Consider the following 15,481-nt stretch of genomic DNA (forward strand, 5'->3'; position numbering starts at 1 on the left):
GTTGCAAAAGGTAGGATTTCCTTTTTTTTTATAGCCACATAGTATTCCAGTGTATAAATGTACCACAGCTTTTTTATCCACTCATCTACTGATGGGCACTTGGGCTCTTCCCACATCTTGGCTATTATAAATAACATCGCAATGAACATAGGGCTGCATCTATTCTTTCCAATCAGTGTTTCAGGTTTCTTTGGATGTGTTCGCAGAAGTGGAATCGCTGGGTCCTAAGGCAGTTCTATTTTTATTTTTTTTAAAGAAACTCCATAGTGTTTTTCACAGGGGCTGTACCTATCTGTATTCCCACTAAAACATTTAAATATGGAAACTATGTGTGTGTGTATATACATACATATATATGTATATACACACACACACACATATACATATGCCCTTAGCAGGAACTGAATCTGGGACTCTCTGGTCCGTGGGCCGACGCTCTAACTGCTGAGCCAAACCGGCCAGGGAAAGCTTTCTTAATTTAGAAAGAAATGAAGCAGGGACTATGGAGCGAATCACACTCATTGGAACCCTGGTGCTGCTTTTGATGAGCTTTTTACTCTGAGCTATGTTACTTCACTTCCCTGAGTATTAGCCTTCTCAGAGAACATGGGACTAACTGTTAGATTACTGATAATTTGCAGGAAAAAGTGAAAACAAAACAGTGCATAATAGTTCATCGACAAACAGTGATACTTTTGTTTATTATTGTGTTATTCTACATCTCTGTTGGAACACCTAGCAGAGAAAACATTGAAATATGTGTTGCCTCCAGAGCTGGTAAAATGGGTGTACATATTTTTTGTTCCCCATCTTTCTGCATTCCATAACTTATCTATAATGGGGAAGTATTATTTTATGATATTAAATAAACTTTTAAATATCCCTTTCACGAGTATATGTGACTATGCCCTTCACTGTGTCTACAAGCAGTGGTGTTAGATGGTAACCTAACTGTGGACAGAATAATTCGATGGTCTAGTCATTCGAATACACCTGCACTCTCTGAGCATATCAACCATGTTGCTCATCTTTATAAGTGTGATTCACATTTTTGTTGACATTTTTCTTTAAACAAATTGGTATAATATAGAAAAGTGTGCTGTTCAAACCATTATGAATTATTTAAATGTGAGAACAATGTACTCAAAATGTCTCAAAAAAGTAATGTGACCTAAATTTCAACAAAAGGCAGCTAGGATAATGATATGATTGCAATAACTGTGACATTTTAAAATATGATTTGCTTATGTATATGAACACACAGCAATGATTGTGTGTGAGACATTATTCTAAGAACTTTTCACATATCAACTTGTGTTTAATACGTTTGTGTTAAATGACTATTAATCTCATGTTTACTAAAACCTATGATGTAGATACTATTACTATCTCTAGTTTAAAGATAAGAAACTGAGGCACAGAGAGTTTAAACATCTTGCACAACTTATACAATTAGTAAATTGTAGGGCCAAGAATTAAACCCAGGCAGCTGGGCTCCTAAGGCCAAGCTGAGCTCATCCTATAAAATATTTTAAAATTTAGATTTAAAATATTCACTATTGCTTCTTCATATTGCATACGTTTCTTTGATTCATTTTTTCTTAATTTCATGTAGCAGCATTAAGAACCAAAGAATCTAAAATAGATTGTCTTTTTTTTAAAGCTCTGCTTAAATGTCCAATAACCAATCTAGAAATTAGAGCATATGAGGATTGCTTACTTATAAGAAGACTGGTGTTAAAACTTGTATTACTTTCCTACTTGGCAGATTAGATCACCTCAAAGAATATCTCTAACCTTTATTTCTTTAATTTGTGATAGACGTATTTCCATTTTATAGCGCTGAATGTCATGTATTTTTAAAGTTTATTATTTTGTCATGAACCTCACATTCATTCACTGGAAAGCAGGAGCTATTATTATAGTACTTGTGTTAATGGTAAACTTTGTCACCATTTTTATTGTTGTAATTCTACACTTGGTAATAAAATAGTCATCTTTTTATTTTTCCCTAACATTGGAAGTGTTACTTCACAGAGGCAGGTAACAGGATGGATAATGATTGTTATATGCTCAGTGATCCTTATAATGGGGAAGAGTAGAATGTTCTCTGATCATTCTAAAAATTGGAAACTGACTGAATTTCATTTGGGAAATAGCAATAGCAAGCTCTCATTAGAGGTGACATTCTCTAAAATATATAAAGACTACAATATCTGCCCGGAGTCCTGGGAGAATATGTTAAATTAGATCCATAATAGTAAAAAGTTCCCTATTTTATGTAAAGTGGAGAGGTCACATATAAATCATTTTTCAAGTTAAGATGGCAAGAACATCTCCCCTCAATCTATTGAATTATTTTGAATGTCTCACTTCCTTTTCATATATATAAAAAATATAAAGAAAGCTGGGGAGTATCATGTTTCTTCCCATCTTATGAATTTACTAGGGGTCATGTTAATGTGGGCAAATTAAACAGTCAGTTAGTAAATGAAACACATTCATCCTATTTTGAAGGAGGGGAATGATGTGATACATAGATTCAGGCCATTTTTCATGGTCCAATTTATTTAAACTACTCTAAACCTAAAAACTACAGTTCCTACAAAAATTCTTAACAGCCTAAGGGACAAAATATATATGAACATAATTCTGATTTATAAAAATAAATACCTACCCTATCTTATAAGTGTTTGTATTCCAAATACCATTTGTTTATTACTAGGTACTCCTCCATGCTAAAGGAAATTTATAGGGAAGAATTGTTTTGTTTTCCCATTACACCAGTGGCACATTGCTGGTCAAACTCATGATTTCCTACTTATTTTGAATTTAATTAAATCCACTATATTTATTGAATGCCTACTGAGTACAACAATGATGATGCTTTATTTCCTCTTTTTAATGTCCTTATACTTTGCAGGTTTGCAGGATGAAATAAGTAAAGGAGCTCAGGGTGCTAAAAAAAGGATGAAATGATTGCTCACATACTCCAGGCTGTGTAGAAACGCCCATGTGACAAGGAAGGATCAATTCTATATCAAAATTGAAACTGAGAAATTGAGAGTATCTGGAAAGAGAAGTAGTTTCAATCAGACTGTGTCAGAGAGAACGCAGAGAAAATTTTACAGACGAAAGCATTTTGATGGGAGAAATAGTACCAAGGGCAAATGAAGACCAAGTATCCAAGTAAGATGAAAGATAGCCATGGAATTTATGGACCACAGAGGTGAGTGTTTTTAGCCAAGTCTATCAAGAGATAATATAACTTCAATTCTTATGAGGCTTGAATGTGGTCCATATGACGAGGAATGCCAATGAAATGGAAGGCCCGCTCACTCTCCACTGAAAGAGAGAGAAAGGAGACAGTGTGCCCTCTGCAGGAAAGAGCTTGTTGTCTGAGAATCATGTCTCACATGAATATATGCTAATGAAAAGAGAACATTATTTGCATTTCCGTGAGTTTGCCGTAGGTTATGACACGTATCATCATGTGGAAGCATCAGGCAAGAGGCATAAACATATGAATTGAGGTAATAAATGGCCACAATATTCCAGAAAAGATAAAAAAAGAAAAAGAAATGTGAGATAGTTTTAAGATAAGTGGGCAAGGATTGAGTGGAGGAAATAAAACCACAAAACCAAGGTGAGATTACTACTGCACCAAAATGTGGAATACGTGGGGAGAGGTGGCAGACCTGTTGCATGAATGCAATTCTCTTAAATGGATAAGCTAAAGCAGGTGGTTTTTTCTTCCTTATTCACCCCTCCTTCTCCCAATATACTACCCAGTGACTACCTGGGGGCTAACACAAATGTATCCTTTGTGTTTCCTCTAATTTACTAATACATCCTTAGGTAAGAGATGCAAATTCTAAAGACCTTCTACAACTTCCCAACTTTCACTTTCATAGAGCATCTCTCATTGATGCTATAACAGCGACTAAAATTTTGGGGACTTGGTGTAAAACACTTCATTTCTAAGGTTTCTCTATTTCTATGTGAAAGAAATAAAAAGGGAAAGAAAAAAATCTGAACTAATTAAAATGAGGACTTGTACCACTCCTATGATTCACTATACATAAAATATTAATAACAAATTATTAAAGTTATTTTACAGTTCAAATATTATGTGCTTAAGGTGAAAATACTTTCTGTGTGGTTAATTCTTAACAACCACTTACCCTGTGGCTGGCGACTAGGATGGTATATTTGAAGGTCAAATGGCTGTGCACTGGTTTTCTGAATCACACTGACGTTCTGCCCTGTCCACTTATTGGCTTTGGACAATGTGTTGGTCCTCCAGTCTGTCCAATAGACCTCACTCCCATACAGAGACACAGCAAAGGGATGAGATAAGTATTCATGACCGCGGATGATTTCTATCATTCCTGTTCCATCATAGAGGGCTGAATAAATAGCGTCTGACCTACAGAAAGGTAAATACATCAGTTGTTTACTAAAACTCATTCAACTAGTATAGTGATGTGATTCTATTACTTAAATTACAGGAAATAGTTATAAAAATATTTTTGTGAAACTGTATCCATTTCATATAAAAAAAAAAGCCATCATAATAAAACCAAACAAAAATTACCACCTATTTCAACACGTGTATACATTATAAATGCATATTAGAAAATGTTTTGAATTTGTTAATATTATCTGAGGAAGGTAACAGAAAATACATCAAAAAGGTTTTTACAACCTGGCATCGGTCCAAACTATCCTTTTTTCAAAGTGGTCCACAGTGAGTCCGTTAGGCCATGCCCCGGTTTTCATGTCTTTATAGATGGTTTTCCTGCCAGCACCACTCATAGAGGCCGATTCAATGCGAGGAAAATTGGCATCCCAATCTGTCCAGAAGAGAATTCTGAAAAAAACAAATAAAATGCCACAGTTTCAGTCATTCATTTCACAAATATTTACTTAATGCCTACTATATTCTAGGCACTCGCTAGGTGAACAGTCACAGGAGAAATGGACGGAGAGTCTATCCTCATGAGTTCGAGACCAGTGGAGGAGACAGACTAAATAAAAACATAAATACGTGAATGTGTTATTACAGCTTCTAAATATTTTGATGAAAATACTGTTATTAGACAGAATAGCAGGTGAATGACCTACTTAGAGAAGGTGGGCAGAGAAAAAGGCACTTTGAGGAGGTGATATTTTCACAGAACGTGGGCAGAGCAGTATAAGAGAAGACCAAGAGAAAGAAACAGCAGATATAAAGGCCTTAAATGGGGGAAATGTGGTCAACTCGAGGAACAGAACTATGGCCAATGTATCAGAAATGTGGTGAGTGAGGAGCAAAGGAAAAGGAGATAAAGCTGAGAGTGATTTTATGAGTCTTGTGGGATAAGGCTATTATTTGGGATTTTATTGGAAGGGAATAAGAAGCACAATTAAGCAGGAGAGAAACATGACATCATAAATACTTGGATTATAGTGAGGCAAGAGTGTGGCTATGTCATGTGGTTATTTCAAAAGACCAGCCAGAGATGATGGTGGTTTGGATGGACTATGGTGGTAACACTGTTGAGAAACAAGTGAATTCAAGATACATTTTGGAGGTAGAATCGCCAGAACTAGCTGATGACTGGATTTGGAGACTGAGGTAGAGAATGCAATTATAGGTGACTGTCAGTTTCTTGTTTCAGCAAATTCAGAGTAAAGACAGGGAGAGGGCATGTGAGAAATCCATTGTGTGAAACAGAAAAAATGAGGAGGAACAACTTTCTTTTTAATCCTCACCCGAGGGCACTTTTGCATTGATCTTCAGATAGAGGGAAGGAGAGAAGAAGGAAGAGAGAGAGAGAAACATCAATGCAAGAGAGACACACTGAGAGGCTGCCACCCACATGACCCCAACCTGGGCGGGGACAAACTGCAACCAAGGTACATGCCCTCAGGGGGAACCGAACCAGGGACTCTCTTGTCTGTGGGCTGACGCTCTAACCGCTGAGCCAAACCAGCCAAGGCAGGAGGAACAACTTTTAAGAGCTAGTAATTGAGTGTGGATGGGTGTGGATAGCAATCTAAACTTGACTTTTGGTTTTTTGATCTTGAGATGTAAAGACATCATGAAAGAGATGTCCAGGAATCTGTGTGTTGCACCAGGGAGAAGTTCAGAGAAGAAGGCAGGGCTGGGGATATGAATGTGGAAATCATCAGTGTGGAGATGATATTTAGGTTCACACAAGTGGAACAGATGATATGACAGAGGATCCAGAAGAAAAACAGAAGGAAATCATATACTTTGATATAGACAAACATGTGATTGTTAAAACATACCTTTTAAGTTAAAGATCATTAGAGATGATCATTACTTTTTTAAATCAAATACTATTTGTAGCTTTAGAAATTCATGGTACCAAAAATGTTCCACACACTAGGCCTCAGTGCAGCCTGTCCTGCATTTGATTTTTAAAGCTATTAGGTAATAGATGCTTTATGTTTAATTGAGAGTGGTCTAAACTACTCACGCATGTTTCTACAGCTTTTGTATAACATAGTTGTACAACAGCTCCATAGTCATTACAACAGCTAATCTCTTTTGAGTGTTCACTACATGCTACCTACTATTTTTAGCTTTATATAGATTATTGCATTTACTCAACCTTGAGGCCATGGCTAGCTATCACTATTTTACAGACTAGAAAACCAGCTGGGAGAAGTTAAATTCTTCAATCAAGGTTACATAGTTAGCAAGTAGCAGATGGTGAGGAGAAATCAGACAGCTTAATTTATATTCTTATGCTGTCAACATTTAACTCTTTAAAGTCATTAAGTAAAACAACAAAGGGAAAGCATTTGGTACATGGGTAGGAGCATAGTTAGTTGCTTTCTCTACGTTGGCAGTGGTACCCAGTGGATGGCATAGAGATTTCTAAGGGAGAACACAAAGGACTAGACACAAGCTGACAGTCCAGTACATTTTCCTATTATTAGTTCTGAAAACATTTTGGTGAGAAATGTAAAGTTATTGGTAAAAGTAAATTTGTTCTTTTTTTTATAATTACATATATGTTTCTATCTTTCAATTCTTTCATTATTTTAAATAATCCTTGAATATAGAAATCTGATGGACAGCCTTGACAAAGAAAACAATATTCTGGGATACATTTAAAATCCAATTACACCTATCTTCTTCTTCTTCTTCTTTTTTTAATATGATGTCTATTTAAAGACACGTTGAGTGATGTAAAATTAAGTACTCATTTTACCTTCAATTTTTGAGAAGCATTTTAGTTTTTTTCAGGATACAAGAATTGAAAATATAAAATGATTAAAAGACAGTTCAAATTTTATAAAATCAATTTAGTAAATATATGTGCTAAAAGTGTATGGTGAACAGGGAAGGAAAATATTGACCTTGATAAGAATAGAAGTTCAAAAATGTTATTAAATGATGTGTCAATGTTGAACTGTGGCAATGTGTAGGTTTATCTGTCAGACCAACTTGGAATCAAGGTTGGGACCTGTCACTCCAGCATAATTAATCTCACACTCCATCATCTCTTCTGTAAATGAAAAGTGTAACAGTCACACTTGTTGGCCCATTTCATGAGGTAGTGCATGTAAAGAGTTTAGTGCACAGGATGGCTAGCACATGAAAATATTTGTGTTTTCACAAGCATAAATATACACAATTTCATAGAGAACATTTTATTAAAAGGCAAAATTTCAAAGTCTTTCCAAACTATAAAAGAAATGAAGAAATAATTATAATTATTGGTAATGTCAATGTTTAAGTATTACAATAATATGTATGTGAACATAGATTAGTTTTATAAAGTGATCATAAGTCAAAGCCATGAGAAAAGAATTCAGAGGAGTAGGTAATAATATTAGGTTTATGTAATAGAATATCAAATAATGAGTGTGTGTGTGTATTTATATAGATATATAAATTTAGTTTCATGGGTTGTTGTTGGGAGAGAATGAAAATGAACATTAATATATCAGAGGACAATATAATGATAATCGTTGAAGTTTTGTAATACATATGAGTTTATTATGTAATCCCTTCTATTTTGTGTATTTGAATTTTTTATAATAAAAGTTTCAAAGTGTGAATAAATAAGAGAAAATAAATAGCAAAAATTTTAAGATGTATTAAAAGACATTTATAATATCTTACTGTTGGGAATATTTTCTGAAAAGTTTAAATATAGAATTGTTTTAGTATGAAGAAATACTAACAGAGAAATACAAGCATAAACCAACTTACAACCAGCACATATAGAGAGAAATAGACACATAGATAAACATGTAGATACAGAAAATATGTTGCCAGTTAAAATGGAACGTTTATTAATATAAAGCTGGTAGGCTATTTAGTTAATTACTTGAATGTTTTTCTTGATAACAATGAATATAAAATGAATTCTATGTTTCACTTCAAATTTACTTTTGGTTGTACATATCTTTTCATTGACACAAGCTGTAACCTGTTAGCTTCTCTTTAAATTTAGTATTAAAAAAATAAGATTTAAAATAGAAACAAGACCAACATAGTATCAATCAAATTTATGGTGATATCTTGACAAATAACATAAAGTAGAGAGACTTGCACCTTTGTAAGAGATTAGTAAAAATCATCCCTGAACACAAGCACAGTGAATTTGAGAAGTATAGGTGCTCTGAGAGCCTGTGGATAAACCACCACCAGACCTAGACAAACAGAGATCTGGTGTCTCCCTTAAAACTCTTTACCCAGTTCTGCCTTATGTGGTTGTGGCAATTTTAACCTACGGGTCAGCAGCCCTGCAAATTTGCGTGCTCTGTGTGTTAGTTTAGCAAAAATTGGCACTGTGGACTCATACATTGATGCTTCCAGTGGACCCCCAAAACAAAGTGTACATACACACATACACACATATATATATGGCTTGGGACAATTTTCAGCATTCTAATTCTAAAATATGTGGTCCTTTTATTTCTTTACTAAATATAGCTGCCTTGAGTTTTTCTTCTGTAGTGGTCACTATGATACTAATCTTTCATCAGTTCAGGTGGGAAATTTTCAATATTTTTTTATATAATAACATGTTCTAGAATTAGTTTTTCTACAAGTGTTCTTAATCTTGCCAATCAATTTAAAAAGTTGATTTCAAGGATCATTGTTCCATAAAATTCTAGGCACTCTTTTGTATACTTTACAAAGTGATATTTCAAAAAAAATATTTTCCCCATATTACTTTCTTTTTCTTGTTAAAATGTATTAGTATTTCAGTGATTGCAGTATTTCTTCATATATACAAAGACTAAATATCCTTTTCTATAGAACGTATGGAAATGTTCAGCCACACTGCTTTTTAAAAAGAGACTACAGTCTACTGATTATACATTTCCTACATTCACGGGTTAGTCTGTATCAGGATTAAATTAGGTCAATAGACCATGAAGAAATTGTACCATTACAGGCATGAAAAGTCCATTATCATCTATCAGGTCAAGCTGCAGAAGGTGAAAATAAATGATCTTGACAAAACAGAATATTACATATCTATAATCTTTAGGTCTGCTAAAACCAACAATGCCTTTATTAGTTTTATTTAAGAACACTCTCGATAAAATTAAAATTTTATTTAGATATCTTATCAATCTTCACCATTACTATATCTGCTTTCACCAGTTGACATTGTTACAGCAGAGTCCAGTTATTATGACAAAGGAAAACAAAATAGCAGCAATGGAGAAGGAAGATGCCAAGCGGTTATGCAAGAACAAAGGCAGGGGGAGTTCAAGAACCCACGTGAGAGCTGCTTGATAGATTTTGAAGTCCCTGGTGCTTGAGACTCCCTAATAATAAGCTTGCTGCTTAGAGGAGATTCATGTACTCATTTAGGTCACCTGAGAAATAAGTATATTCCCTTAAAATGGAATCAATGAAAAAATGTCTCCTCCCTAAGACTCCCACTTCACCATCCTGGAATAACTTGTCACTTAGGATACTGAGTCAAACCCAGAATACCGAAAGAATGTAGCATGAGGGAAAATATGCTTTATAATGTGGAAGGAAGGCCAATGGATTCTATGCTTAGGACGCAAAGTAGTCAATTAAGAAGACTTATTTTTTGGTATCTGCAAAATAGGTTACAAAGACCTGGATGGTTGGAGGAACCTCTGTGATGGAAATGTGTTTTATGGGGCTAATGTTATAGCCTGGTTATTTTCTCAACTGTGCTGAAGAAGCAAAGTGGCTAGTTGTAAACCTTTCTTTTTTTTATTATTTTTATTATAAACAAAATTTATGGTATTAGAGGTTTTTTTTTGTTTTGTTTTACTGTAGTTCACATTTTGAGGTATATCCTTGAGTTCCTGTAATTACATGTAAACAAAGTCTCTTTATATGTATGCATTAATTTATTTAGCATAATTATATTTACCAAGAGCAGTGAAGGATTTCATAGACTTGGAAGCAACTTTGCTTACCATCAGAAATCTTATGATTTAGTAGAAAAGATAACAGTATTTATATAAATCACATTCTCAAAAAATTAGCTAGTGGATTTATCTCAAAATAAAATATGTCAAACGATGTTTATCCTTGGCCACTTTGGCTCAGTGATTAGAGTGTCAGCCCCTGGACCAGTGAGTGCTGAGTTCAGTTACCACTAAAGGCAAATTACCTCGGTTGCAGTTTGTCCCCAGCCCCAATCAGGGTCGTGTGGGTGGTGACCAGTCAATGTGTCTCCCTCACAGATTTTTCTCTCTCTCGCCTCCTTCCTCTCTCCCTCCCACTCTATCTAAAGATAAATGCAAAAACGTCCTCGGGTGAGGATAAAAAAAAAAGATGTTTAAATGTCTTTAGGACTCCTATGAATTTTGGTTCATAGCTTCCTTTTGAATTTTGTGAATAATTTGAGAAATAGAGGGACATCTTATGTTTCCTTTTGAATGTGTTAATAGCACAACTTATTTTTTAGTGTTGTGTTTCTTGTGCTTAGCTTGGCTTTGCAGTTAAGTGTGTGTGTGTGTGTGTGTGTGTGTGTGTGTGTTAATATCACTATGCTCTCAGCCTACCTTATGAAAGGTACAATGTTTAAAAGATTTATGTATTTTTACCAAAATATCCAATAAACTTGAAATGTTTTAATATTTATACCATATTTTAAAATTTAATTGCTATAACTGGGCTTTAAAATATATCTTAATTGTATCAATCCCTTATACAACAATTTTTAAAAATAAAAATACTATCATGCCAAGGCAACCAGACCTGTCAAACTTTCAATTCAGTCATAGACTAAAATAAATTAGTACTATGACCAGAATTTTGAAATTTTGGTCATTTATGCCAAAAAAAGTATGTGTCATTTCTTCACCTGTGACGTTTATTTTATTTTATTGCTACTATAGTTATTTTAATTAGTCTTATAATTTTATAGTAGCCATTAATAACAAAAGGCATCAACTTTCTCTGATGCATTATCAGGTTTTCCCTACTCACAGGCTAGCTCTATTCTTAGAGAATATTTTATTTCTGAAAATCCCTTTATATCACTGAAATAACATCTGTAATTTTTACCTAATTGGTATTTGGAGGTCATGTATTCTTTGTGTTTGTTTCTATTTTCTCCTCTCAAGTTGGAAATTCCTTAAACAAACTGAGATGAATAAGTTTACCTTAAGTGTTGTCAGTTCAAAGCTGTAGAAAATGAAGTTTTAACCCCCAGCTTTATTGTTTTGCTTGGTCAGATCATTTAAAAAACTCTCATACACCTATTCTATCATTTGTTTGTGTTTTTTTCTCTGTGTGCCAATTATAATTTCAGAGGCATCCACATATTCCCTATCGTGTTGGTATAAATGCTACAACTGCAACTTTCTCTAAAATGTCACTTTTCTCTTATACAGAGAGGTCTCATGCTGAAGATGGTGGTATGACTTAGGTATAATAGATGAAAATTTCACACCAGCAGCTGTCCCATTGAGGTTATAGTATCTGTTGACAATGAACCTTTGTGGGAAGTAAGGGATCAGAATCAGCAATCTACCTGCAACCTCAGAAACAGTCTCTTTGAAGAGCGAGATTTCTCATTAAACACAGCACATCTCTTCCTGGTGAATTAACTGTTCTTATAGGAGGTAATGTGTGAAACGGGCAAAGTGTAAATTGTGTAAACTAGAACATAGCCCCAAGCTGAAAGATACAGCTACTGTTCCCTTCCTTGCTGCCAGGTCTCCCTAGCTTTTCAAAAGAAGTCAGAAATCCACAGCTATATGCAAAAATCTCTCAATATTTTAAGTTTTGGCAGTGAATTGAAATAATTTTGAAATGGTGTGGAAGGGAAAGCAAACACATCAATGAGGGCGGCCAGTTTGGACCCTGCTCTAGAGAAGCTGTGTTGCCCCTTTAATTTTGTGTCTGAAGTGAGGAAAAGGGAAACAAACAAACACAACTCCCCAGTCTACTGTTTTCTGGTCTTGGGCATAAACCAGAGCACAAGCCAGTCAGTGTGTCCAGGAAGCCGGAGAACAGATCTCCCTTTTCTCTCGTCTGCATCTCATTAAGTGGCCGACTCCCTGATCCCATCGCTGCTCCTGGACTTGGTTTGACTTAAAGATAGAGAGCCCCAAATAATGTCTTTTCTGCTACCCTTTAGACTTGACAATGATTTTGAACTTATAAAATAATTACCAAGAAAATAAATAATAGTAATAACAAAGTGTTCTCACATTTCAGTTATATATTATCTCTCATTTACTACCTTCTCAAAAAAAAACAAAAACAAATGATATGTATCTATAGATATAGAGATAGATAGATAGATAGATAGATAGATAGATAGATAGATAGATAGATAGATCTCCTCTAATTTACAGAAGACAAAACTAAAACCTAAGGGAAGATAACATTCTGGAGTGGCTTCTCCAGAGAATGTGTGACTGACCAGGAGCTGGAACCTTTATTTTCTGGCTCCAAAGCCAGGGCCCCTGGGCTGTCACAGAGGAGCACACACAGCAGGGGCGGCCACCAGACTTACTCCACATCGGACCTTGTTTCCAGACTCATATGTCCAACAGGCAGCATCTCAACAATGGGCTCTTTCAAGCTTGTTCTAATTTTCTTTTAAACTGACTCCAAGGACATACACAATAAATAAAAGGTGAGGTGGTTAACATCTGTGACTGTTTGGATCAAAGGCTGGCCCTGTGATTTGCAACCAATTATAGCATTTTTGGCAGGTCAAAGAGAAATTCATTAAATGACTGCTTCGAAATAGAGTTGCAGTAGCTTGCAATAGGCCTGCCTAATGACCATATTTAAAAAATAGTCATTTATATCTTCTAAAAGTATCTATAACCAAACTCATGGTAATAAACAAATATACAGGGTGGGCAAAAGTAGTTTTACAGTTGTGAGTACACAAAGCAGTTTATTCCTATATTCTTATTTATTATTTTTTTTATTTTCCATATGAACAACTGTAACCCACCTCTGTATACCTGCAATTATATATACATACACACACATACTACACACATACACACTCATATATATATATGCACATGCACAAAATAAGCATTTTGCCTCATCATCTACGAGATAATTGAATTCAACATTAATTTGAAATATTATATTTTTATGCCAAAGCATATATGTGAAAGGAAAATTCTTTACCCATATCTGGGGTCCAACGCAATGGCCCTGGGATGTTCCATAGCTCCTGCTATTAGCGTCGTCCTTAGGGATCCGTCAAGTTTGGCCACTTCAATTTGGTCCAGGTTGCTGTCGATCCAGTAGATGTTGCCCGCGATCCAGTCAACTGTCAGTCCTTCTGGGGTCGCCAGGCCGTGCTCCACAACTACTTCAATCGCGCTCACACCTGCAGCAAAAGGGTCAGCAACACGTTGGCACGAAGAGAAAGGCCTGTTTATTAGCAGTACAAAGGGCTGAAACACTATATTAACTCGGAGAGATAAAGTGCTAAAGTTATACCTGGCACCAAGGAAACGAAAAAGGTCCCAAATTTAGAATTTAGTGAGTTTCCCCACCAGGAATGTTTAATCTCTTGGGTCCATTCAGTGAGAGTGGAATGGAATTTTTAAACAACTTTGAAGCTAATCACAATATTTAGGTTTCAAAATGTTCTTATGTCTGACTTTTTAGGCAGAACAAGAGATTTGGGGAATAACCAGTGATAGGCTGGTTAAAATCAGTAGTCCTAGAGACGTGGAAGTGGGGTACAGACTGACAATCCCCTAAAGAGGGGGGTGGCGGGGGAGAGATAAACCACAGAACTTATATGCATGTATGCATGAACAGTGGACATGGACAACAAACTAGGGAAAGGGCAGGGAGGGAGGGGGAGGGGGGAAATCAGTGGGGGAAAAAGGAGAAACATCTGTAACAATAATTAATTAATAAAAAAATAAATTTAAAAAAAATCAGTGCAATATAACTTAAGTGTTGACCTTAACGGGTAGAATAAAGAAGACAGTTTATAAGGGGCAACAGCATTATAACTAGTCAGCACTCACTCTTTTTAAACAGATAGGCTGGCTTGTACTGCATTTAACCTGAACAGAGAGAAGCCCCAAATCGCACTCCCCCTACCCTCATCCTCAGGCCATAAAACTTGCAAGATACAATACATTTGCGAATAATAGAAGAAGGCATCAGTGTGGTCTAAATAAAAATAAGCAATTTGATAATGTCCACTAATACTATTATTTATCAGCTCTTTAGCTTCTTTCACAATTTAAAAATAACATTTTAAAAACACTTTATTTCATAAGATAACTCTTCATTGTTGATGACATTACCAGTGATTAATTAGACTCTTTAAATGTGTTTTTTAAACAGTTAACCATTTAATTCCCAGGGATCTAAATCCATCACTTGAAATCAGCATTCTCCAATATGACACCAGACACAGATTCACCCATCATAACTATTGTGTGTGTGTGTAAATATGACCATTTTCCCAAAATTGGAAAGGTGATTTAAGGGGGAATTTAGAATTTGATGTAAATATCTGGCCATTGAAATGCTACATATTTGTTTCATTTTCAATATAAGTGTTCCATATATTTATATCAAAACTTTGCTACTTAAGAAAAGCCTAGATTAGACAGAAGAGATAAGTCAAAACATGGCAAAAATATTTAGCTCATATTAGTGGTCTTTGTAAAACTTTATTAATTTCTTTGATATATTCTGAAAGTTTATAACAAAATAAAAAAACAACAACTTATGTTAACTCACAAATATAACTGTTGGTATGTAGAAGATAGTCATTTTATTCTTATAAATAAATTTCATCATCATATGTCAATAGAAAAGCCCACAATTTAAAAATGGGATACATGCCACAGGCTTTCACCACTCACTCACCCAACACATCTTCACACATATATGTAGCATCCCTGGATTTACATATGTGAGGGGGGGGGATAAAGAATCAAAGGCCAAGATTAATCAAAACTCCTTTTGATTGCAACATATTTTAATTGAATTTTCAGT

At 35.0% G+C, this 15,481-nt stretch overlaps 1 protein-coding gene across 1 annotated transcript in view; it reads right to left on the minus strand.

The window, feature by feature from the left end:
• The window catches only part of LRP1B (LDL receptor related protein 1B), a 1,816,022-nt gene that overhangs the window by 615,101 nt on the left and 1,185,440 nt on the right, over positions 1-15,481 (minus strand). The window contains exons 25-27 of the mRNA XM_036254023.1: positions 13,637-13,841; positions 4,709-4,873; positions 4,185-4,429 (exon numbers count right to left, since the gene is read on the minus strand). Coding sequence (XP_036109916.1) covers positions 4,185-4,429; positions 4,709-4,873; positions 13,637-13,841 — 615 coding nt within the window. The remainder of the gene's footprint in view (positions 1-4,184; positions 4,430-4,708; positions 4,874-13,636; positions 13,842-15,481) is intronic.

The sequence above is a fragment of the Molossus molossus genome, unplaced genomic scaffold (assembly GCF_014108415.1).
Source record: "Molossus molossus isolate mMolMol1 unplaced genomic scaffold, mMolMol1.p scaffold_m16_p_11, whole genome shotgun sequence".
Taxonomy (NCBI): Eukaryota; Metazoa; Chordata; class Mammalia; order Chiroptera; family Molossidae; genus Molossus; species Molossus molossus.